Below are 27,020 nucleotides of genomic sequence, written 5' to 3' on the forward strand. Positions count from 1 at the left end.
TTATTTGTGTATAGAAGATACTTTTAAGATGTTAAGTTGGAGAGAAGGGCATTGAAGGACCCACCCAGACCTAGCCTCTGCTCATTGGCTTCAGTAGAGTCTTGAGTTTGCTGCATCTATATGCTCCCCCATTACCTGGATGTGCTTATTTATGACCTTCTGCCTCCTGTAAAACAAATCTGGAGATATCCTGGCTGTGTCACTGTGGCAGCAACTGGAAGACTTCCCAGGATGATCTCTTGATCATTCTCCACTTCTTTGCCCAATGTGGCTGTTTCCTTAGAGCATGACCTAGGTTTGCTGTTAAAGATGTGAGCCCCTCCAGAACTGGAACTCTTTTTTTTGCCTTTTCTTGTATCACCAGTCCTTAGAACAATGTCTGGCCCATAAAAAAGAACTTCCTAAGGTTTGTTCATTGGTCGAATGATTGATTGGAAGATTTGGAAACCATTGATTTAAAATAATGGTGGTTGGTGACTTAAGAATCTCCCCTTGGAAACCTTTGTCAGTCTTGATCTAGATAGCTATTGTGTTAGGATTAACATGGATGTACTCATTGTTTATTAGGAGAATTCTTGTATCATCTCGAGAGAGTGTCAGACTACCCTTTGAGTGACATGATCCTGTCATCTTCATGTACACAGTTGTGTGGATGCAGTTCTCTCAGGGTCTCTATCTTTTCCACCTATGCATATGTGACAAAATATACCACGGACTATTGGACTTAGAAATCAGGAAGATCTAGGCTTCTGTGTTGCCTCTGGTTCTTACCAGTTGTCTGACGCTAGGCAAGTAATTTAATATCCACATATCTTAGTCTACTCTCAAGACTTATCTACAAAGTCAAACAGGAGAGAGTTTGATATTGGGAGTCCCTTCCCTCAGTGAAATCATACATCTTTAGTTTAGCATACATCTTTAGTGTATACACACACACACACACACACACACACACAAACAAAATAAAAAATCAGACAAATACCCCTTCACAACCAAGACCACTTACCATATAACACGGAGATGATCTGGATCTTTGGGAACAATGCCTAATGGAACATATGACCAGCTAGGCCAAACTGAGTTGTGGAGACTTCTGCTAAATTAAGGCCCTGGGAGAAACTTGCCAGTGCTAGAAAGGGACTGGCATGTGGAGGGATATCCCTTAGGCAGGGGGAGGATGGATGTTTCTGGATAAGATCATCTTGGTGGAGAAATGTTCAGTCTAGAGGTTCAGGCTCAGGGGAAGTTCCAGGGTGAGATGCCAGGAGAGACATGGGTGGGGCAAAGTCAAGAGTCAGAAGCACAGCAGGAGGGAATGGAGTGCCACCATATGACAGAGGGTTGGTATACCCCAAAATCATTTAGAGCCTCTCTTCCAGAGGGATGGGGTGGGATCTACATTGGTGTTAGAAACACCTTGAACATTCAAGACACTGATTCTTGAAGCATCAGAATGAAGGTTGGAACCATTTCTAGGTTTATATTGGCCCAATTCAGTATGTTAGCCTTCCACCATTACTAGTGTGTTGACCACTAACTTATCTGGACTTTAGCCTAAGAAAATTACACCAGCTTGATATGATAGTACTTGTATATTTCATGTGACTATTTTACATAGAAACCAAATGAAAGTAAATGATTAAGTGACTTTCCAGAATAGAGGGAAATTAGTGGTAGAGAAGGAGGTTTTTGGGGGCTGACCAAATTCCTGTTTCATGCAGCAGGGATACAACATATTACAATCTTGTGAAGAACAGGTTTACTTCTTTTTTTAAAAGAAAGATTTTATTTATTTTGAGTTTTATAATTTTTCCCCCATTCTTGCTTCCCTCTCCCCACTCCCCACAGAAGGCAGTCTGTTAGTCTTTACAGTTTTTCCATGTTATACATTGATCTCAGTTGAATATGATGAGAGAGAAATCATATCCTTAAGGAAGAAACATAAAGTATCAGATAGTAAAATTACATTATAAAATAATGCTTTCCCCCCTAATTTGATGGTAATAGTCTTTGGTCTTTGTTCAAAGTCCATAATTCCTTCTCTGGATACAGATGATATTCTCCATTGCAGACAGCCCAGAATTGTCCTTGGTTGTTGTACTGATGGGATGAGCAAATCCATTAGGGTTGATCACCACCCCCATGTTTCTGTTAGGGTGTAAAATATTCTTCTGGTTCTGCTCATCTCGATCAGCATCAGAACATGTTTACTTCTATTAGAAATATCTGTGTTTAATTAATTGGATTAGCACCATTTTGGTTGAGGGGAAATCAACAGCAGAACAAATTTCTCTTCTCTCAGGAGATCAATATTCTTTTGTTGTTTTCCTTTGGTATGAGGGCTGGATTGGAGGGTGGAGTAGAGTATGACAGTGAGGAAATAAGGACTATGAAAACAAAAGGCCTCAATAAAATTGATAATCAGAATCTAAGAGTTGAGGGGAGGTTTCCACATGTCATTTCCTTTTTCTTTTTCTTGTAGATCCTCATATTAAAGTCTCTGGAAAGAAGGAAAATGTTAAGGAAGCCAAGGAAAAAATAATGTCTGTCTTGGACACCAAAGTAAGTCCAAGTCCTTGCTCTAACCCTGGGGTTGGGGCGGGGGGAAGGTGGTTTCTTTGGGAGAGCTCTATTTCTTTTTGGGAAAAAACTTGCGTGAGAAAGACAAATCAGAGAAAAGAGACTGTATTTTAATGGATGTACCTCTTCCTTCCAAATACAACCTTCTTTGAATTCTGTACTTATTTTTTCCCATTTTCCTAATGAACAGGCTGAGGATTAGGGAGGGGAAGGATCAAATCATACAGTGATAGAATTTGAACCCAGTTCCTTATGACTGCATTCACTGGATCACTGCCTGTCACGTGGCATCCTGCTAAGGGGAACTCCATTAGATTTACTTACTATGACATCTGTGAGAATGGCTTATTGAGAGCACAGCATTGCTCTTGAGTTGGAAGGGACCTCAGAGACCAACCGTAGTATTTTATAAAGAAACTGAGACCTAGGAACATGAAGTGATTTCCACAGGGTCATATTGGTAATAGACTAATACCTCCAGCCCCAACTATCTCCTTAGCTGTTTTTCAATCACTGGATGTATTCTGGAAAGTTCCTCTTGAATGTTAAAACCTCAAGCTTAAACTGACTGTAGATGTGATCCAATGATCAAGTGGAAATTTTCAGGCATGCTGGAAGTGGTGGATAATCAATAACAAATAATACATTCAAGAGAGTAAGGAATTCTGGGGTAATAAGGAATAAACTAAGGTTATTGGCCTTAGGACCCAGACTAGGTCAGGGATGAAGAGCAGTCAGAAATGGCAATAGTAGCCAAGACAGGGTTTCTGGAGAATGTGCTGATCCGGAGGCCGTCCGGAGGAGAGCTGATTGCAGAGGAATAGGGATTAGAAGGGTTGAGAACAGGGAAGATTGTGGTTGAGGAACTCAGAGGTGGTACCAGTGGTCCGGGTGATTTGTGTTAATATTTTAATGGTATCAGGTTCCAAACCCCAGAAGTCAGGAAGTTTATGGAGAAGTTGGTGGGATTTTTTTCTTAAAACTTCATAGTATTTGGGCTTTTTATTTAGTCTGTGAAAGACTGCATGATTCACAAGAATAAATATTTTGATATTCTTATAAGTGACCCAAAATAAATGAGCTAGCTGTATTGTTTTACATCTTGTAACATTTATTACCTAGAATGGCTAGATTGAGAGTTACTTAAGATATTACTCCATCATTTTCTCTTTCTCAGGTCTTTGATTTTAAATTTTTATGTCAGTAATTTGACTTTCATTATTGTTTAAACCCATGTGGTATTTATAGTGTTATATTCTCTGTGTGGGCTCTCCTTATTTGCCTCTTACTTTCTGTTCTCTACCTTCTTTTTCTCCATTGCTTTATTTCCTCCTTTGTCTTACTCCTCTTTCCTTTTGACCCCTTCCCCTTGCATCTTTTCTTTCTTTTTTCTTATTTCCTATGCCCTTCCCTCCTTCCTCTTGTCTTTTGCTTCCTACCTGACCTCTTCTTCCTCATTTCTGCTCTTTCTACTCCCTTTCCTTTCCTCCCTCTCCATTCTTCCATCTTCCTTCTTCCTTTCTTCCATCTCTTTCTTCCCCTCATTGCTTTCCCCCTTCTCACTTCTTTTCTTCCTTTCCTTCCTTTCTTTTTTCATCTTCCCTCCCTCCCTCCTTTCCTCTTCCCCTTCACTTACCCATATTATCTCTTTTCCTAATAATATAGTTCCTACTCACTCCCACCTCTAAGAATCCTGTGTCTTCCTACAAAACTTAATTCAAGTATCACCTTCATTTTGAGTATTTCTCTGCTCTTCTCCCTCAGCAGCTATTAGTGCAAAAACCAGAGTTTATCTTGTATTTATTCTGTAATTGCCAACATGTACATGTTTATCCCCCCTGATGGAATGTAGGCTTCTTGAAGGCAGGGCCTGCTTCCTTTATGTCTCTGTATCCTTAAAGCTTAGTATGGGGCTTGGCACATATTAGCTGTTGATTGATCAGTTGATCTCTTACTTTTTTTCTGTACTACCTTCCTTCTTCTCTCCTGCTTCCCTCATCAGAGTCCTGTAATATATATATATATATATATATATATATATACACACACACACACACACACACACACACACACACACACATTTTCCAGTGTGACATAGAATCTGGATGGGGTTAGGCGGCCCTTGGAAGCACCTTACCAGACCCCTGCCTTGTTTCCTTCTTTGGGGCTCTATTTTTAGCTCCAACTTTCTATTGCTGACAAAGTTTTGTAGCGTGTCAGACACATCTTCTTAGCAGCTCATTCAGGATTTTCATCTGGCCTGAGTTATTTTGACTAAATCACCTACTACATCTGCTAAGGGGAACATGTGTCATTTTTCCACATTTATCACAGACTTCATTTAAAATCCTAATTTCCAAAGAAATTATCTGGAAAAGAGATCATGGCATGAACATCCCTCCCCCCCCCCCGGTCCATCACTTGTGGGAAAAAATACATATACATGCAAATATTTATAAATATGTCAAACTGAAGAAGGAGAATTAGAAAGGGTTTCTTGGGATGTTTAATGTATATTTTAGTGATTTTTGCTAAGATGTTATAGGCAACAAGGAACAGGGTTTTTGGTCCCTTTTTGCTTATCTTTCCATTGGGAAAAGAAGAGTTTCAAAGAAATTATAATTTTCTGGTTTTTTTTAATATATTCAAGTTGATGAATACCATTGTTTCTACACAGAGCAACCGAGTCACCTTGAAGATGGATGTTTCCCACACTGAGCATTCTCATGTAATTGGCAAAGGTGGGAACAATATTAAAAAGGTGATGGAGGAAACAGGATGTCACATACATTTTCCAGATTCCAATAGGAACAACCAAGCAGAAAAAAGCAACCAGGTGATTTCCTCCAACATTGCCTGGGACTTTTGGTGGGGTGGCCAATGTTGGTGATCTCACACAGTCTCTTTGGAGATGAGGAAGCACAAGAGATAAAAATATATAAAACCCATAAAATTGGATGTCCATGGAGAGATAAAAGAAGACAGAAGAGACATGGTGGCCAGTAGTCTGAGGAATGACTGATGGGACTTTGGGAGGGGATGTTGGCTGTTGGTTTTTGTGACTGATGAAGAAAGGACAGGAAATGGAAAATTCACTGTATAGTCAAGGGACATTTAGATAGAAATGTTCAGGAAATATTTCTTGGTTGGGTCAGACATTTTACAGATTTGGTTCAGACTCTTTCTCAATGGAGTTCAAAACTTCTGGAGGTGTAAATGTCATTTGGTCCCTTCTGTTGGGTTTGGATAGCCCTGTAAGTACTCCAGTAAAGCAAACTGCCTTGAGGGATCCTTCAGGCTCCATTCTAGTGAGGATGAGAGCTGTCTATAATCCACAGCTGGCCTTTGAAGCAAAGCATTGGCTTTATTTTGGTGACTTAAGTATATAAGAAATGCTTGGGTACTTTGAAGTCTATCCTTAGGGCATTTTAACCTGTGCTCTGTTGAAACAACTGAGAATTTAAAATGATATAATAGTATCCATTTTTCATGTCATCCTCATCCTCCCTGTCATTATCTTCAAAGAAATTCTATTGAATTTTAGGGGATCCCAAGCACTCCTGGAATCTTCCAGTAGAGCCAAGAAGGAAGGGATAGTACTATTCCTGTTATACAGATGGGTAGATTGAGGCTTAGAGAAGTATCATGATTTGACCTAGATTGAATAGTTAATACATTTCAGAGTCTGGGATTTAAACTAAGGTCTTGCTGACTCCCTTTGTCCATCACTCCATTCTGCCTCCCTTTTAGAGCATAACCAAGCAATAGTACCTCATATTTAAGTAGTAAGAGATATGTGAGGTTTGTTGGATATAGAATTAGTTGGACCTGGGTTCAAATTCAGATTTTTAAACTTAACTGTCTATGTGATCATAATTCTGCAAGTTATTTGAACTCTGAGTCTCTGTTCTCATTTATATTATGGGAATGATGATACCTACATGACCTACCTCCTTGGGTTGTTCTGAGAATTATAATACATTCTGAACCTTAAAGCACTATGTATATATGCTGTGATTTTAAAATTTTAAAGCCTTCTCCTATTTATTATCTCCTTTGATCTTCACAAGAATCATAGGGACTGACTGGGATGGGAGGACAAGGGAGTGGAGGATCTTAGGTATGAATTGAAAGGTAAAGGATGCTACTTTTTGTGAAATATGAGGTGGGTCCAGGTGATTGTTTTATGAAGTGAGCAACTCATTGGTGACCTGAGAGCATCTTTGGATGACTCATTGCAGCCCACTGGTGTCCAGTTTAGATTAGTCTTGCCTATTATGGCCCTTGACTGTTTGAACTCCAAGAGAGTAAAGTCACTTCCAACACAAAATGATGAAATGTGCTTTTCTAGTCTTGTGATGGGATGAAGGCCAGTTGTGAAACTCCATGCTTCTTTGAGTTAATTGTCTTAGACACTGAGAATCCAGGAGAAAACTGTATGTCTTTTCTTGTGTTTAAAGGAAACATAACTGTCTGTTTTCTGATTTTCACAGGTGTCTATTGCAGGACAGCCGGCTGGAGTTGAGTCTGCCCGAGTTAGAATTCGGGTAACTATTTATGTACTTATAATAATGTAAATCAGTATCAATATTACCAGAATTAGAAGAAGTAAGGAATTGTTGTAATCTATTTTTTACATCAGAATCATTTACTGCCACCTCTGGTAAGTAAGGAAGAATTGGGAAGGCGCTTTGTATTCATCTTTTAAATTGTTATTATTTTTTCAAATGACTTCACAGATTTGGATATTAACTAAAACTATAACTAGGACAGGGTGACCAGGGCTTTTCCTCAAGGTTCTGATTTTACTGAAGGGCTGAGGGCAAGTATCTTATCACCTTGTCTGTCACACAGTTTCTCCATCTTTCAGTTGTGAGGGATTGTATCTCCAGTAGTTGATATATTGTTTGGAACATAAGCACATAATTAATGTTTCCTGATTGATTGAGTAGATGACCTCTAAAGTACAGTCAGTGATCTAGTTGCTGAAGAGACAAAGAAAAATGAGAAGATGATTCCTGCATTGAAGGAATACCCTTGCCAAATGGGGAGGCAATATGCAAACAATATATACATTAATGTCCCAGACATTGTAAATTGAAGGGCCTCTTGGAAGGAAAGCATAGAGGGAGTGGGTAGAAGTAGGAGGACCAGAGGTCTGCTGCAGAAGTGAGATCTGAGCTGAGTCCTTGAAGAAGCCATGGAAGTTGGAAGATAGAAGTGAGAGAGAGCATTCTGGGCATGGGTAGAGGCAGTACAAAAACCACTGAGTCTGGAGATGCTCTATCCTTTGTGATTTGTGAAGTTCAAGCTGTGGAGTTGAATCAGTCTATATGGGTAGGAGGAAACATCAGGATGTAGAGGTTGAGAAGAACTGCAAATGCTACAGAAGTGATTTTATATTTAATCCTGTAGGGAACAGGGAGTCACTGAGGTTTATTGAGTAGTTGGGAGGTGACAGTCAGATTTGCACTTGAAGAAAATCACTCAGCTTGTCTAGAGATTGTTCTTCCTGTGCTATGGTCTAAGTCAACCCAAATCCTTTCTCTATCACTAGGGTCCTGTTGAAAGTAGTCCTTCCATCAGGGCCCACTTTTCTCCAACCACTTGCATTGGATTAAACGATCCGGGGGTTTCTTTCCTTGTGTCTGGACTGTCTCCTGTGCTGCCATTGTCTCATTCTTCACACTCCTAACAGTTTTACCCCGATGAAAGAATTTCTATTTATGTTTTTTAAATAAATAATCTCCAACAGAGATTGGAGATGATTTGATTATTGGAGACTTTTAGCATCTTCCCTCTACTTGTTATCTGCCTCTAATGGTGCTGAGGATCTTGAGGTTCTTTTATTACCTTGAGATGCTGCTACATGATCTTCCACAGAAATAAGAGATATTTGAAGAATCTCTCCTTTAGGAAAGCACTCATCAGCTGTATCTTGATCTTTTTCTTGGCCTTTTCACAATCTCTTTCCAGGAGCTGCTTCCCTTGGTCCTGATGTTTGAGCTGCCCATCGCTGGCATTCTTCAGCCCATTCCAGATCCCAATTCGCCCACTCTTCAGCACATATCACAAACGTACAACATTTCAGTATCATTTAAGCAACGTTCCCGCATGTATGGTGCTACCGTCATTGTTCGTGGGTCCCAAAACAACTCTAGTGCAGTGAAGGTAATCCACAGGGTGGAGGGGAAGAGTTCTTAACCCTGCCCTGGGGGCCAGTGGACCTGAGGGATAAAGAAAAAGACATACTTATTTTTACTATCTTCTAACTGAAATTCACCATTTTCTCCAGATACTTAAAAACACAATTCTGAGAATTTTCCTTTCCAAGGGGTCCCCTAACACAAAAAAGGGAAGGGGATGCTTTAGGTCATAAGAATGCCAGCATTCATAGACTTCTTAATAAACAGGGTTTTGTTCAACGTTGGAAGAGATTCCATTTTCAGAGCTTCTCACTCTAGGCTCTTACCCTGGCCCTTTGGTCAGGGAATTGAATTGGTTGCAAAACTATTTTCCCACCTGTGTTTCCTCTTAGGAAGGAACTGCCATGCTGTTGGACCATCTTGCAGGGAGCCTGGCATCGGCCATCCCTGTGAGTACCCAGCTCGACATCGCTACTCAGCACCATCTCTTTATGATGGGACGAAACGGAAGCCACGTCAAACAGATCATGCAGAGAACTGGTGCTCAAATCCACTTTCCTGACCCCAATAACCCACAGAAGAAATCCACTGTCTACCTCCAGGGCACCATTGAGTCGGTCTGCCTTGCAAGACAATATCTCATGGTATGTCTACATGGGTGACAGGAATCCTTAAAGTTTGTTGGGGGCTGGGCTTGTGTGTATAAGCCAGTATTGGCACCTGTTGTCACCTGTATTGACAGAATATTTTTAAGCCAATATGATGGTGCAGGAGAAAGGATGTGGGATTTTGAGCCAGAGGGCTTGGTTGCAAACCTTGCTACTACTTACCTGAATGACATTGGGGTATCATAACTCCCTTCCCTAGTACCTAGTTCACAGATATTCATTGAGTGCCTATTGATAGATGAATTGAAAAGATGACTAACAAGGAACCTTCTCTTTCTAAAGCTGTTACCTATGTCCTTTTGGTTGGTTAATCTTGGTAAGGGAAGATTACTTTTAAAAGTCAACTGGGTGCAGTTAGGTGGCCCAGTGGATAGAGCATTGGCCCTGGAATTAGGAGGACCTGAGTTTACATCTGACCTCAGACACTTAATAATGACCTAGCTGTGTGACCTCAGGCAAATCACTTAGCCCCATTACCTTAAATAAATAAAAAAAAAGAGTCAGCTGAACTGACTGATATGGAATTGTTTTCCACAATTGCACATGTTTAACTTGTATCTGATTGTTTACCATCTCAGGGAGGGAAGAGGGAATGGAAGGAGATAGGGATAGAGTTTGGAACTCAAGACTTGAAAAGGTTGGACTTTTTGCTTTCTAGTTAATATGTTTATCAGTAGACTTTCAGCTTCAAAATTCTTTGAAATATATATGTATATATGTATAAATATATGTTCACAAGTATATTTATGTATATTTGTGTGTATATGTGAAAGTCAGCATCAATTTGAAAAAAATAATTTATTTGTTCTTGAATTCAGTTCTGATTTTTCCAGATATAAAGGAATACATATATTGATAGATAATATGTATTATTAGATGATTAGATATTTGATAGATAGCATATATTACAAACCCACTGGTGAGCCTCCCTGGAAGTAGGAGTGACCTGAACACATCAAGAAGATCCTGGTTATGAGACTCAGGGAAAGTCACTGGGTCCTCTTGGACTCAGAATTTAAATAAGAGAGGGCATTTTGGTGAAAGGAGTTTTCTCCCTTCAACAGAGCTCCCCATTCTGATGAAATTGTAGATCAAGACCAAAAAGGAAAGTATTAAGCTTCCAAACAAGTATTGGGTAAAGTTTTATTTCCACTTGGGAGATTTGGTAGATAGAAAATTTTATAAATCTTTTCTGAAAAAGAATTTTTCAGAAAAAAGAATATTTGGGTGTCAGTGATAAAAAAAGAAAAGTCTATTGGTTGCATTAGAATTCAGCAAACCTGCTCCCAATCTATCATGCTTTCAATACACATTTCCTCTGTTGACTTTAAAACATTTTGGTTTAGACACAGATCTAATCCCTGAATTGAAAGCCCAGCTCCCAGGTCCATCCAGGCTCTGATGAAGAGCATCCTTCTCTATCATCCCCCTTTCCATTCCAAGTCCTCATCTTGGCCTGCCCTTTAGTGATATTTGATTCAATAAGCTTGAGATGTGACCTTTGCGTTATTGCCTTCCTGAGCCCAGTTTTTCAAAGCTTTGAGACAAGGGGCCTTGGCTGCGTTGGCTCATATCCCCATGTAGCTGGCTGCTAGTTTTCTAAGCATTAAGGATTGTCATCATGGAAGAGGTGGGTGGGATTTGATTAGTCATGAATGACTTCTTTTGACCAACTTTACCTTCTTGGAGTAAAGACTGCTTTCCTGTATCTCCTGGGTTTAATTTCCTGAGCTAAGAGTTTTTCTATGTTCACCTTTGTAAGGGAGCAGCAGTGTGACTGGCCTCCTAATACCCATGGATTACCATGATTATTATTCACATATTCTTTCCTCTCCTTTTGACTTCTCTACTAGTTACTTTTGAATTCATTAAACTTTTGAAAATGTTATTCTGAGCAATTATAAATGCATTGATTCTACCTGATAGAAATGCAAATCAAGGGCACCATTGCCTTGGAGGATCTAAGCTTAACAGATGTTGAGTTACAAGAGGTGTTTAATAAATGCAGATAGGATTGAATTTATGACTGACTAGCTGACTGAAAGCCTTCAGGCTTCACTATTTCACCATCGTCATCTACCATTTAAACCAGCATCATTGAGGAAAAACTAGGACTGGTTTCCACAAAGTTTTCTCATTTGTAAAAGAAATGTCATCATCCCAAGCGACTAATTAACTCTTTTAAATCTCATTTTGGGGTAACATTTTCCTATAAACTAACCTCATCCTTACTGACCCCTCTGAAACTCGTGTTCCTGTTGACCACCCACTTCTCCCCTGTACTCCTGAATCCACGAATTTGGATAACTCTCCGTGTTTTCCTCTGTTTCCTCTCCTGCCTAACAGACTGTTTCTTATTTTTCTAGATGATGTCCTCACCCCGCCCATCGGCATTTTATAATGTTACATTTTACTATGTCTATTCTTTCTCTGCAGCATCTCCCTTCATTTCACCTTAATGGGTTTGGTGATCATCTCTATGCATATGATTCCCAAATTGATAATTCCATCCTTTATTTCTTCCCTAAGCTCCCATATAGCATCACTAACTGCCTTTTAGATGTTAGACATTTTAAATTCTATGTCCTAAAAGACATTTCCACCTCAACCTGTTCAAACCAGAATTCTTTATTTCCTGTCATAAGCCCACCTCCCTTCACACCTTCACTGTTATTGTTTTTTTCATTTACATTTTTATTTGTTTACTCATTATTAAAATAGTCCTGTTGTAAAAGTAAACATAATCCCCCTCCCACCCAAAATAAAAAAAACTCACAAGAAATAAAGTGAAAGAGAAAAAATGTGCTTCAGTCTGTGTTCTGATACCATCAGCATTGTCTCTGGGGTGGATCACATCCTTTATCATAATTCCATCAGAGAAATTACTTCCATATTTTTTCCCACAGTTGCTGTTGCTGATTGTAATTCCCTCCTTCCATTCCTCCTCACTCCCATTTATTCTATTTTCTCTCTCCTTTACTCTGTCCCTCTTCAAAAGTATCCTATGGGGCAGCCGAGTGTCACAGTGGCCCTGGAACCAGGAGGCCCTAGCCTACATGCCACTCCAGACACCCAGCAACCACTCAGCTATGTGGTCCTGGGTAGGCCACCCAACTCCACTACCTCGCAAAAAACAACAAAAAAGTTGTTGTATCTGACTACCCTCTCCCATGATCTACCTTCTCCTCTATCACCTACATCCCCCCTCCCCTCCCCCATCCCCTTTCTCTCATTTTTCCTCTAGATTTCTATACCCTATTCAGTATGTATGTTATTTCCTCTCTGAGTCATTTCTGATGAGAATGAAGGTTTCCTCACTCCCCCTCACTTTTCCCACTTCCATTTCATTGCAAAAGCTATTTCTTGACTCTTTTACATGAACTATCTTAACCCATTCTACCTCTCCTTTCCTCCCAGTACATTCCCTTTTCACCCATTGACTCCATCTTTACAATATATTATACCTTCAAATTCCATTCCCTCCTGTGCGTTGTCTATATATGCTCCTTCTACCTACTCTAATAAATGAAAAGGTTCATATGAGTATCGTCAGTATCATTTTCCCATGCAGGAATACACGCAATTCATGATCATTAAATTCCTCATAATTTACTCTTCTCATTCATGCTCTATGCTTCACCTGAGTCCTGTATTTGAAGATCAAACGTTCTGTTCAGCTCTGGTCATTTCAATAGGAATATTTGAAATTCCCCCATCTCATTGGAAGCCCATCTTTTCCCCTGGAGGAGGATGTTCAGTTTTGCTGGGGAGTTGATTCTTAGTTGCATTCCAAACTCTTTTGCCTTCCAGAATATTATGTTTCAAGCCCTATGAGCCCTTAATGTAGTTGCTTCTAAGTCCTGTGTGATCCTGACTGCAGCTCCATGATATTTGAATTGTGTTCTTCTGGCTGCTTGTAATATTTTCTCTTTGACTTTGGAGCTCTGGAACTTGGCTATAATATTCCTGGGGGTTTGTTTTTTGGGGGGAGCTCTTTCAGGAGATCGGCGTATTCTCTCAATTTCTATTTTTCCCCTCTGCTTCTAAGATATCAGGACAATTTTCCTGTAGAAGTTCTTTAAAAATGAAATCAAGGCTCTTTTCCTGACCCTGGCTTTCAGGTAGTCCAATAATTTTTAAATTGTCCCTTCTGCATCTGTTTTCCAGGTCAGTTGTTTTTCCAATGAGATATTTCACATTTTCTTCCCGTTTTTCATTATTTTGATATTGTTTTATTATTCCTTGAGTTCTTGCAAAGTCATCAACTTCCTTTAGCTCCATTCTACATTTGAAGGATTTGTTTTCTTCAGAGAACTTTTTCTTATCTCCTTTTCCATCTGAGCAATTTTGCTTTTTAAGGTATTCTTCTCCACATTAACTTTTTGCACTGTTTTTTTCCCATTTTATGTAAACTGGTTTTTAACATGTTATTTTCTTCACCATTTTTTAAAATCTCCTTCACCAAGCTGCTGAATTGGTTTTCATGTTTTTCTTGCATTGCTCTTATTTCTCTTTTCCAATTTTTCCTCTACTTCCCTTACTTGATTTTCAAAATCTTTATTGAGCTCTACTATAGACTGAGCCCAACTCCTATTTTTCTTGGAGGCTTTGGATACAGAAGCTTGGACTTTGTCATCTGATGACTGTGTGTTTTTGATCCTCCATGGGGCCAAAGTAATTGTCTAAGGAGAGTTTCTTTTTTCTGTTTACTCATTTCCCCAGCCTGTGCCCTGGTTTTGGGTGCTTCTCAAACTTTTGAGTTATTGAGATACCCTCACAAGGACCTCATTTCCTTCAAAGTCTTATGAGTGACTCTGACTGCTCTCCTGGCCTGTGTTTTGGACTGTGGATGACCACAGGCTCTCCCCCTTGCCCTGGAGCTGTGAGGAGGCTTCCTGCTCCTCTCTGGTAGTATGGGGGCCCAGCTGCGACCTGGATCTGAATATGGACATAGCACCAGAGTCCTGTCCCAGGGACCAAAGAGAGATCTCAACAGTCTCCCCCCACCCCCTTACCTTCCATGGTTGAGTACTCTGGGAGCAGTTGTAGGACAGCTCCCTGATGGGTGGCTCCATGGGCCTGCTTCTATTTCCTGGGACCCAGGCTCTGCCAAGGGCCATGGCTGCACTAAGGGCCATGTTGGCCTAGGCTCTGTGCTCATTCTGGCAGAGGTTTCCCCATTGATCTTCCAAGTTGTGATTGATATTCCCTGGGTTGACAGGTCTGGAAACTGCTTCTGCTGCCAGAAGTCAGTGCTCCCTGGGACCCAGGTGCCCCCAGGGACTCAAGCACCCTGTGGACTGTTCTTGGAAGGTTGGAACTCCTTTGCTCCTGCTAGGTGATTTTAGCTGCACTGCCACCCCCTCCAACCCCATGGAACAGAGCCTTCCCATGAATCTTCTAGGTTACCTTGGTCTGGAGAATTGCCTCACTGGTTCTTTCTATGGGTTCTGTATCTCAAAAATTTAGTTAAAATCATAATTTTAAGGTTTTTGGAATATTTTGGTAGAGAGCTTCAGAGAAATCTGGTCCTCACTCTGCCATCTTTTCACCATTATTGTTAACCCTTGCTGCCTGAGGCTTTTAAATCTGGATTCATCCTTGACTCTTTCATTTCTTTCAACTTTCATGTTGCATCAGTTAATGAATCTTGTGAATTCTATCTTCTCTTAATCAGATCCTCAACATCCCTCAGCTGAACTGTTGTAGAAGTCTCCCAATTAAGTCCCCTCATTCTCCTGTCTCCACCTTCCAACTAACCCCTCCTTTACAAAAGTGATAAGCAGAGTGCTGTCCAAGGTACTAATAACCAGGTAGCTCAGGTTCAGGCTCAGGTTTTTAGTGCTGACTTGAGTAATCAAGCTGGGGGATAGTAGGGAAATGCTCTGTAGAATCTTTGCCTACCTAGCCCCTTGATAACAATGTAGGAATGAAGAGAACCTAAATAATAAAAGGTGATACAGTTGATCTTTTCTGAAAAAAAAAATACCACCCATGAGAGCCTGTGATTCAGTAACATTTTTCTGTTTGGGATGACCTGGGTTCTTCTGGTATACATTCCAGGCCCCAAATGTCTTTCTCATTGAGGGATATTTGAAGCACCAATTCTCAGAGTCAGAATTCAATGCACAATAAAATAGAATTCCCACCAAATATCCCTCAGTAGAATTAATTATTCTTCACACTATTTTCATGTCTGCATTTTCTCCTCCCATCTCCCTCTCTCCCCTCCCCTTACCCCTGGAGAAAATAAGAAAAGCAAAACCTCTTAAAAGCAAAAAATGAATTTCTGCACTGATCATTGTCCCTTCAAAGTCTGTCTCAGTCTGTACCTTGAGTCAGTTACCTTATCTGGAGGTGGGGAGTACAATTCATCATGAATCCTCTGGAATTGTGGTTGGTCATCATATCGATCAGAGTTCCTTCATCTTTCGAAGTTGTTGAGTATTGTATAAATTTTTCTGACTCTGCTTACTTCACCATGTATCAGTTCATATAAATGTTCTTAGGTTTCCCTGAAACTCCCTCTCCTGATTCTTACAGAACATTGGTGTTCTATCACATTCATATCCATAACTGGTTCAACCATTCATTTCCCAACTAATGGACAATGCTTTCAATTTCCAATTCTTTTCCTCCATAGAAATGCTCTAGATTTTTTTCAGGTTTTTACAAGGCAATGGGGTTAAGTGGCTTGCCCAAGACTATACAGCTAGGTAATTATTAAGGCTGGATTTGAACTCAGGTATTCCTGACTTCAGGGCCAGTGCTCTACCCACTGCACCACCTAGCTGCTCCTGCTCTAAATATTTTTTGTTAATATGTGTCCTTTCCCTCTTTCTTTGATTAGAGTTATATGTTTTTCATAGCTCTAATGATGACTGGCTGCATTCCAATCGGGGTCTGTGCCTATGCTGCACCTTAGAAAGTACCCTGAGGATACTAGCAAGTTCAGTGACTTGTCTTGGGAGGCAGCCTTCAAACCAAATCTTCTTCACTTTACAATAGTTATCTTTTCCTTACACCAAAATGCCTCTATTACAAGCATCTATTATCTAACTATTGTGTAACTGGTGCTGTGATAGGCTCTGAGAATACAAAGATAAAAATGAAAACTCCCTGCCTTTAATTTGGGAACTTCTAATGGGGAGATACAAGGGTACCCAGATAGGGAAAGTGAGAAGGCATCAACAGCTTCCTGAGTGGGGTGGGGTTGGGCAGGAAAGAAGTACTGTAGAGTACAGCAAAGCTTTCTAGGCTGGAAAATAATGTAAAATTGAGGGAATAATAGGCTAGTTTGGTTAGAACCAAGGGTTTGAGAGGCCCTGATGTGCCTGAGTCTAGAAAAAATAATTTGCAAACATTATGAAGATTGGAGAGGTAGAAGAGATGCACCATGTTGGTGAAGGACAAGGCCTGGACTTTCTATTTCATCTTTCTAGGGAAGTTTGATGAAGACCTTCCTTTGCTGATGTCAGCCAGTACTGACTGACTGAAAGGCTCTGTGACTTCCCAAGGGTCACATAGCCAGGATGTAAGAGATTATGCTGTGTTGCCTCTCTGCACACCATTGGCACAGATATCAATTATTCTTTATATTTTACAAATGAAGTAATTGATTTGTCCAATGAGCAGAGCTGCCCTTTGAGCCCTGGTCTTTGGATTCCAAATGTAATGTTCTTTCCTAATTGTGTCTCTGAGATTGTGGAGACCCTTGAATGCTAGAATGTGGTGTCTGGACTTAATTGAAGTCATTTTGTTGGGTCTTGATTAAGAAAGTGACAACACAGTAAAAGTCCTGTTTTAGGAGGCATAGAAGGTATAGGTTGGGGTTCATATCAGCATTGAAAAGACTCAGCTGAAACTCTGGAAATGAAAAAGTTTAAGCCAATGTGGTGCACTGGATTTGGAGTTGGGACCTGGATTCATGTCTCATCTCTGCTGTGTCATTGGGAAAAAAACATTTCACCTTTTGAACCTCAGTTTTGAATTTGTAAAATGAAGGGGGAGTAAGTGTTTGGCACATTGCATTGCCTTCTTAATGCTTTCCCATTCATTAATTCATTTTTACATTCATTCATTCATTCATTCATTCATCTAAGTCTCTTTCCAGCTCTATATCATAGAGGAAGATAAAGTGGAGGGCCAGAGTTTGAAACTTTTAAGAGTCTTAGTTTCACATTCATAAAATAGCTTTTTCTCTAGCAAAATAAACTACTCAATGTAATGGCAAGACTTCATTCACTTACATTTTCTGAATTTGTCATATGTTGGACTTTATGTGGTCATGGGGCAGCTTGGGTTTTGAAGAAGGCTCGCTCCATCATTCTTCTTACCTATCATTTTGGTCACATCCTCCAGGGCTGTCTTCCTCTTGTGTTGATGTTTGATATGAAGGAAGAGATTGATGTGGAACCTCAGTTCATTGCTCAGTTGATGGAACAGCTAGACGTCTTCATCAGCATCAAGCCCAAGCCAAAACAGCCGAGTAAGGTGGGTTCTGGATCCACACACTGAGAACCCAGATCCCATTGCCCAGACTCACCTGTTAAAACTGTCTTGTTTATATGTATATTTCACTTGGCATGGAATCATGCAAGAGCTCCTCATTGTCCTTGAATGTCCATCCATTGCTCACAGAAATGGTTTTGTTTTTCAAGTCATTTCTTGAATTCCCTTAATTCTTTCCACTCGTCTCAATTGTACTTTTTCCATTTAAAACATGAATCATAAGCAAACAGCTCATTTTAGAATGAAACATATTATATTCAATCCTCTGTGTTAAATGCATTTGATGTATTCTTGGTGGGCAAAAAGAAAGGAGAGTAGAAATCTCCTGGTGTTAATTTTAATTCTCTGAACTCTCTATTAACTCAACAGTTTATTGTGTTTGGTTCTGGTGACCCTATTTTAGAGGTGACCAGAATAATAAAATTTTAGAATCAGTTGAAGCAACTAGAAATGTGAGACAGAATTGGGGGGAGGGTCAGGGCATGAGATTTATGTTTAAATATTTTAAGCTATTTCACATGGAAAAGGAATTAGATATTTTCTGTTTTGTCCCCAAAGGGTAGAGTTGGGAGCAATTGGTAGAAACCATAGAGAGAGTGACATCTGAAAAGAGAGGGTGAAAAAAACCATCAGAGATAATCAGAAACAGAATGTACTTGTACCTGCACTGGTAGTAGGTTCCCCCTCACTGGATGTCTTCCTGAAAAGGCTAAATATCTACTTATCAAGTAGGGAATCTTTGTTGAGGTAAATCAAAATATCTGAGATTCAACCAGGTCTTAATTATTAAAACGGCCTGGCTCCAAGAGGCCAAGGAATTCTACTCTACTGATTCTTTGTAGTGTAAAAATGTATTGAGATCATAGTCCCAGAGGTAGACAGTCCTCTTGTCCAACCCCCTCATTAAGTGACCTTATCCAAATTCACATTGGTAGTGAGCCTCTGAGGTGAACCTCGAACCCCCTTTCCACTGTTTCACGTTACATCTGCAGGAATTATACCCCAAAGTCATTTGGAAGTAGTCCTTTTCAATCCATAAAGCATTTTTAAGAAAGATGAGTGTCACACACAGGTCAGATTTGAAAGATCCCCTATAAGACTGCTAGATCAGATAAGGCACTTCACTGAACTGCCCAGCCAAAAGGTTTATGATAACACTTCAAAATTTTAAGCTCTTTGCAATTTATAGAGAACTCCTTCCATCACCATCCTGGGAGATGGGAATTCCATGATCCTTATTTCCATTTCCCACATGAGGAAACTGAAGTTCAACTAGATTGAGGTAGTTAAAGCCCAGGGGGTAGTTCAAATCCTGGGGTAATGACTCAAGCCTTTTTTAACCTCCCACATTTCCAACAAATACCACAATATTTGAATGAAGAGCTGCTGAATGATTGGGTGTTTTGAGTGGAGAAGTGAGCACAAATCAGGAAAGAGTTCTGACCTTCCAGAACAGACTACTGTTCCTCTTATTTAACTGTGTGTTGTTGAGTCATGGAATGATTCAGGCTACCATCTTATCCCCTTAACCACCTCAAGTTTTCCAAAATTGCTAGATGTTTTATACCATAAGAATGAATATGTTTCCATTTTTAAGAAAGAAAATCAATAGGAAAATAGGATTCCTTGTATAGAAAATTGCTTTGTAGGCAACTTAGCTGGTATACAGCTCTTCTATAAAGTGAAAGATAATTCTACTTGGAGTTCCTGAGAAGTAGTGGTAGTCCAATGAAGAGGGGAAGGAAATAGGAGTCAGAAAGCCCAAGTCTGAATCTTAAGCTCTGTTCTTTTCTATTTCTGTGATTCTGGGTGAGTCACTTCACTTTGATTCAGTAAACACTTATAAAGCACCTACTATGTCACTAGCACTAAGTACTAAGTGCTCAGGTTACAAAAAGAGTCAATCCCTGCCTTCAAGGAGCTTACAATCTAATGGGAGAGACTTCACCTGCCTAGGCCTCAGTTTTCTCCTCTGTAAACTGAGGTAGTGACCTGGATACCCTTGGAGACTCTTTCTACCTCTACCTGCTCTGATCCAAGGGGACCTCATGGATCCCCTATGCCCAGTCAGAGGTGGCCAATAGATTCAGACTTTCAGGCATGAAAGGGCCCTTACTGGCCTTCTATTCCAACTCCTTTATGTTAGAGAGAAGTGATTTATTTGCCCAAGGTCACATGGGTAGAAAGTAATGGAGAGGGTATTTGAACTCAGATCCTCTGAACTTCTTTGGGAAGGCCATTGCTATTTCCCTGCACTATTCTGGAAACTAGAATCTAGGGAATTCATCTGATCATAGATTTAGAGGCTTAGCTCTAGATTTAGATTTAGCTCATTTAGATTTAGTTCATTTTACAGAAAACGAGACCAGGCCCAGAAAACTGAAATACTCTGCTTAGGGTCACCTTGGTCATAAGGGGGAAAGCTGGGGTTCTCATTTTGGGGTTCCTTTGGCTCAACAGAATCTTCTCTCTCCACTGTTCCAAGCCTCCCTCTTAGATGTGCTCATTCCCCAGTTTGCTTTGTGTTATGAAAAATGAAGAAGGGGAAGCTTTGTGTCCAAGTTCTCTATCTTTTGTTGGTATATAAGCTGATGTTCCAGGTAATGCTTATGTTTCCCTGGGTGGACTTCAGAATTAACATATTCATCATTGCCCCCACCCCAAAACCCTTACATTCTACCTGCATCTCACATTTTTTCCCCCATTATGTGTTTTCATAGTCTGTGATTGTGAAAAGCGTTGAGCGAAATGCCTTAAATATGTATGAAGCCAGGAAATGTCTCCTCGGACTTGAAAGTAGTGGCGTTACCATAACAACCAGCCCGTCTCCAGTCTCGTGCCCCGCCGGCCTGTCATGTCCGGGCTTGGATATCTTAGCTTCTACAGGCCTGGGACTCACTGGACTAGGTATTCACCTCATTATTCCAGCTGTCTGTCGGTGACCTCTGGGCCGCTCTCCAGCCCTCCTTCCAAGGCCAACGTGACCCCTCGGCTTTTGCTTCTTATTAACATCTATGCCTGTGTTTCTGTCGCCTCTAGTCACGGGGGATTGGTCTCAGTAATCCACAGCTGATGACTTTGTTTTCGGGGACTATTCCTGTTTGTCCTTGTAAACCAGGAATAATAAGGGAGTGAGACTAACAGTCGATTCTAATGTATGTGTTTTCTTTTGGATTTTGCAAGATTTTTATCACTCTAGAGATTGGGATATATAAGGTGTATTTGAAAATCAATTGCTAGTGCATACTAACATCAGGCAGAGTCATGCCCAGATTTTCTTAACTGTGGAGCAAGATTGTCTTTTTTTCTTTTCCATTTTGCCTAATCCTTAACCAACCTTCCACGCCAAGTCGATATTTGTGAAACAAATCTGATATCATTTCTCTCCTCAAAAATTCTCCATAGCTCCTGGTTTTAAGGAGAAAATTCAGCATCCTCTGACTGCGATGATTCCCACATGTTTCTTCAGGTTTCTTTCAGATTCTTTCCCTTCATGAACTGGCCATTTTCATTAAACGAGCCAATTCATTTCCATATGCAACATTCCTTTGTACTGCCATGCCTTTGTATAGGTTCTTCTGTGACTTGAATGTATTCCCTCTTCTCTCTCTCTCTCTCACTTTTCTCTGTCCCTTTCTTTCTCTGGTTTTTCTCTCTCCCTTTCTCTCTTTCTTCCTGTCTTTATCTCTCTTTTTCTATTCCTGTCTCTATCCTCATTCTCTCTCTCTCTCTGCCTTTCTTTTCCCCTTTCTCTGTCCTTCTCTTGCTTCCTTTCTCTCTGTCTCTAGCCATCTCTCTCTCTTTTTCTCTCTATTTCTCTCTGTCCCTGCTACTCCCTTTCTCACCTCCTATTTCTCTTCCCCCCTTTCTTTCTGTCCCTGTCTCTTCTTTTCTCTCCCTTCTCTCTGCTTCTCTGTCTGTCTTTCTCTCTCTGAGTACCCTCAGAGGCCTCCTTCTCCAGGGTCTTGACTGATTTCTCTACTTTTTAGTTCTTTCTCCTCTGGAAATTCTTTCAAATATGCTTTTTGTTTGCTTATCTGTGTGCAAATTGTGTATTGTCTCCCTCTTCCCATTAAAATAGATGCTTCTTGAAGACAGGAGCAATTTCAGTTCAATCTTTGTATTTGCACTGTCTGATACATGTACATTTAATTTAATCAAAGTCTGTTGTATCAAATCAATAACAACAAAACCCCTCTTTAGGGTAGAGTCCAATGGGCACTGAGAGGTAGATATGAAGCCTAGAGTCTTCCCTCAGGTAGTATACAGGCTAGTTGGAAGAGATGAGACCAGGATAACTGTCCTACAGAACATTTTCTTTCATTGTACCAGAGTTACAAACCAAAGGGCTCTGAGAAGTCAGAGGGGGAAGATCATGACCAAGATGGTAGATCAGGAATGTATCTTAGAGGAGGTGGCATTTCAATTGGGCTATCACCAAGTAGAGACAATGGAAGAAAACCTGTTACATCAGGAATAAAGAAAGTCAATCTGGGAAAGCTGGGGTGTGTTTACAGGGCAGAGACTTTGTCCCTTTTGACTCATGATAGAATGAATAGAAGGAGGAAACCTTAGCTCCTGGAGTTAGGACTTAAAGTTCACATCTACTTCAGTCTCCTCATTTTGCAGAAATAAAAACAGAGGTTTGCCCAGGCTCATGCAAAATTTGAACTCAACTCCTTTGACTCCTGTTTCCCCCAACCCAACACTTATTACTGTACAGTAATATAAGGTGAGTGGGTTGGCTGAGAGAAGTTTGCACTGTATTACTCATTGTGCAGTCATTGAGGGAATCTGGAAAATTGGGAGAGAGCAATCCACACCAGTCACCCCCTCAGCATAGGCTTGGAGAGGGGAGCAGGGGGGCGGGGTTCATCCTGAGACCTACAGCTTATGAAGCTTAGAGTAGAAGGTGGAGTGATTCTGGGCTTTTCAGACAATATCTGTTACCTTGTGGATGACATTTGATAGACAGATAATACCTACTGGTCCCCATCAGGCTCAAAAACAAACTGAATCACTTTAGCTGAATTTAAGGTTAGGAGCAAATCTTTTTGCCCTTTCAAAAACTAAAGTAGATATGACCAAAACTAAAAAGCTCTTTGGCCTTTTGTTTTTTGAAGGATGAGAGGTGGAAATGCACTGAGGTGGACATCAGTAAAACAATATGTTTGCTGGTTATGCCCCATTTACTGTAAACAATTTTTTGGGAACAGGCTAGCCTATCTGCAAATGGACCATTAAGACCCATTTCTCTGCTAAGGGTTGGGGGAACAAAACATTAAGGACTTAACAACAATGTCAACTCAAAACAAGAAGCCTGATGAGGGATTCATGTACTAGGCCATTGGAACCCAATATAATCACAACCTCTATACCCATGCAATCACACAAAAAGGAGGATTTGTCACCACAAAGACTGGGAATTTGTCTTGGACAAACTCCATAAGAAAAGACATGAGAATCTCCTCACCCCTTTTCCCTAAGAGCAGTTAGGTGGTACAGTGAATACCAAGGCCCTGGCCTTAGAGTCAAGAGGATAGGAGTTCTAATCCAGCCTCAGACACTTGACTCTTAACTAGCTGTGTGATCTTGAGCAAGTCACTTAACCCTGATTGCCTCACACAATGGACAAGGTCCATCTCCACTTGTCCTGATCCATCTCTGGTCACTGGACACAGACAAATCTGGAGGAGTAAGTGAGGCTGGTAACTTAGCCCAGCCCCCCTCACTCAAATCCAATTCACATGCTTGTCATGGCATCACCTCTGTGATGGTCTTCTTCAAAAGTGAAGTACAAACATTATTATGAGAAGGGAGATCAAGTAACCAATAATGGGGGGGGGTAAAAATTGCAAAGAATCATATTGAAGTTTGATGTTGAGAAAAAACTCCTGCCAAGCCTACCTCATACAAGGTATCGTACTACACCCTAGTCAGAGTCTGTCATGCCTTTATCCTTTCTCTGCCTTCTTGTGACAGTTATTACACTTCCATTCCTTGATGATCAGCCTCTCTGTTCATAGCTAGGTCAGTCCACAGACCATTTTGTTAGCGTAGACCTTGAAGACCCAAGGTCACCAATACAACTCAACAACACATTGACAGAACTCCATTGGAAGACTTTTCCAAGTAAATTTAGAAATCTAGTTGCTGTCTTTCAGTAAATTGGAGTTGAGTTTAGACTTTGGGGATCCCTTCCATATTTTAGAGAAAGGCTCATTATAATTTCCATATCAAGTAGTGATTCTAGGGGCATTTTGATACTAAAATCTGGAACCATTACATGGGCTGATTTTCCACATTTGTTCCTCACAGGTCTTCTTGGCCCGACTGCCTTATCTGTAAACACCTCGACAACTCCAAACTCCCTTCTGAATGCTCTGAACAGCTCTGTCAGCCCTCTACAGAGCCCAAGTTCTGGTACTCCTAGCCCTACACTCTGGGCTCCCCCACTTGCCAACACTTCAAGCACTACAGGTCAGTAGGCTGTGAATGTCAAAGAAGATAGCAGAAACCCAAGGATGTTGTTGGAGGTAGATTGTAAGCTCCTTGTGGGCAGGCTTTGTTTTTTATTTTTGGTTGTTGTATTAATTAACACCATGTGAGCCACAGACAAATGGTTTTAGAGTTGATTTGGGTATGGTAATGAAAATAGAATCTTTATACTGTCATTACAAAAAATTTGTAGCCAGGCAAAGGACATACCTGTGTGTTTGTGTGTGTGTGTGTGTGTGTGTGTGTGTGTGTGTAAATGTCTACTTAAAGAAATAGGCATTTATTAAACACCTACTGTATTATCAATTGTAAAGCTCTTATTATTACAACTACTCTCACTAAGTAGCAAGAATTTACTCAGTATTGGGGATACAAAGAGGCAAAAGACATTAATAGATGAACCATCTGGGACCCAGAGTAGTGAAGTTGCTTGACGGAAGTCAGCCAGAGGCTGAATAACTGAGCTGCTGTTCAGATCCGCCTCTCCTAGAACCAGTGTCTTTCCCACTATTTCGTGTTAACACCTTTCCTCAAATTCCATTCACTTTTCCTGCCAAGCTGAAGGCTTGACAGTCTTCCCCAATAGAAATCAATGATTAAGGAGCATTTCTGCCATGTTAGCCATGAGGCTGGAAGATTGACGTGGTGGAAAGTTATACAAGAACCCACCTGTGCTACCATCGATCCACATGAATGAACAGTCATTTATTAGGCACCATGGCTGAGGAATATCTGTATTCCTCAACTGAATGTGTTTTTCAAATGAGTTTGGACCAGATTTCCCCACAGTTCCTTCTGAACTCTTTTAACTATTATGAATCTGTAAACTGTTCTTGGACTTCTTACTAAACTCTGGGGGATAAATGTAAAGCAGTTGCCCCTCTGAGTGTGAAGGGATGAGAAGGCAGTTCTCCTACCTTTTGGGTCTTGACAACAGCAGGAAATTTGTGATGATGCATTATCTTTTGCTTGGATTTTCCCTGATGTAGGTTTTCCACCTCTCCCACATCTCATGATTCCCTCCACCGCTCAAGCCACATTGACCAGTATCTTGTTATCTGGAGTGCCCAGCTACAGCCAGACAACGCCATCTCCTCCTCCTGGATTGACTCCTGTAGAAGTCCATGTCAATGGCATGCAGTCGGAAGGTCCCCAAGGCTCTCCAGCTTTAAATGGACATGTACAGGTAAGCTCACTTGAATGGAGCATTTTCTAGGCCACCAGGTACTTGTGTCTGTCAAAACCCTGGCTCTATTCTTTTTTTAATATTAATGATAAAGAATTTTTTCATGTAAAATTTGGGAGCATCTAGATGAAACAAAAACTCTGACCATTTCCTATAACTCCTTCAGTCTTCAAAGATAAAATATGGTGCAATATCGACCTCATCCCTTGGAGAAAAAGTGCTGACTGGAAACCACAGTGACCCATCACGCCAGACGAGTGCCTCTGAGCAGGTGTCATCCAAGTCTGGTGCCCCAGAAGGTAGGGCCACCCCTTTCCTGTAGTTTCTGCTCTGAGGGCCATTCCAGATAGCTTGGGGTGACCAGTTGCAACTTTGCCCTGCCTCTGGTATGTTGAAAGGAAATACCATGAAGAAAGAAGTAATTAAATCAATTAATTAAATTAAAGAAAATTATTGCTATGGTATTACTTATGGCAGTATGGTGTGGTGGATAAGCCATTGGACCTCTATTCATATTACTGCTTTGCCATTTACTATCTGGGCAAATCACCTGACCTCTTTGTGTCTCAATTTCCATATTGAAAACAAACTAAAGAACTGGACTAAGATCTCTGAGGACCCTCCTAACTCTCAAGTTATGCTCTATGACATTTAAACACAGATAACTTGTAAAATATATGATAAATATAAATCCTCCAACTTCTGTTGTGATGTGTGTATGGCTGTGCCAGCATATGTATATCTGGGCAGGTATGTGCACATATCATTTACATACATGTTTACTGAAGATTTGTTTTACACCTGAATCCTTGTAATAGAAATGATAACCTTTCCTACTCCAAGTGGAAACTTCAAAATTCCAGAATCTGAATTGGGTAACTGTAACCTTTCATTGCAAATCATTTGTTTATGTTCTGCAGACACCTGTATGTAGATTTTTTCTGCCCAGGTAGACTGTAAACAACTGGAGATCGAGGGCTAAATCAATTTTGTCTTTGTATCTCCAGTACCAAGTAAAGTCACTGGTATATATGGGCACTTTAAAAGTGCCTGTTGGTCAAAGAAATCTCTTATAAACAGAATTTTATTACAAGTCCTTTGACTGATAATATCCCCACAGTGCTAGATCTATTTTGTGTTGACTAGTTTCAGGCCTTAGCTATGCATGGTTACCATACCAAGATGGCAGCTGTTTTGATTTTCTTTTGGCTTTCCCCTACTCCACAGGCTGCAATGATGCTTTTGTGGAAGTGGGCATGCCTCGAAGTCCTTCCCATTCAGCCAGTGCCACTGAACTCAAGCAGATGATGACTTCCTCTAAGGTGTCCTGCTCCAAGAGGCAGACAGTAGAATTACTTCAAGGAACAAAGAACTCTCATTTACAGTAGGTATTGACCTCTGACCAGCTCTAATCATCTCCTTTTATATGGC

General features: G+C 40.5%; 1 protein-coding gene across 2 annotated transcripts in view; it reads left to right on the plus strand.

Annotated features, from left to right (window-relative positions):
- The window catches only part of BICC1 (BicC family RNA binding protein 1), a 267,585-nt gene that overhangs the window by 201,532 nt on the left and 39,033 nt on the right, over window positions 1–27,020 (plus strand). For both annotated transcript variants that reach the window (XM_074232282.1, XM_074232284.1), the window contains exons 4-14: window positions 2,483–2,562; window positions 5,258–5,416; window positions 7,074–7,127; window positions 8,557–8,751; window positions 9,119–9,370; window positions 17,756–17,887; window positions 20,626–20,812; window positions 24,224–24,385; window positions 25,393–25,589; window positions 25,756–25,888; window positions 26,817–26,973. In XM_074232282.1, the coding sequence (XP_074088383.1) occupies window positions 2,483–2,562; window positions 5,258–5,416; window positions 7,074–7,127; window positions 8,557–8,751; window positions 9,119–9,370; window positions 17,756–17,887; window positions 20,626–20,812; window positions 24,224–24,385; window positions 25,393–25,589; window positions 25,756–25,888; window positions 26,817–26,973 (1,708 nt within the window). The remainder of the gene's footprint in view (window positions 1–2,482; window positions 2,563–5,257; window positions 5,417–7,073; window positions 7,128–8,556; window positions 8,752–9,118; window positions 9,371–17,755; window positions 17,888–20,625; window positions 20,813–24,223; window positions 24,386–25,392; window positions 25,590–25,755; window positions 25,889–26,816; window positions 26,974–27,020) is intronic.

This window comes from Macrotis lagotis, chromosome 4 (genome assembly GCF_037893015.1).
Source record: "Macrotis lagotis isolate mMagLag1 chromosome 4, bilby.v1.9.chrom.fasta, whole genome shotgun sequence".
In the NCBI taxonomy this organism is placed as follows: domain Eukaryota; kingdom Metazoa; phylum Chordata; class Mammalia; order Peramelemorphia; family Peramelidae; genus Macrotis; species Macrotis lagotis.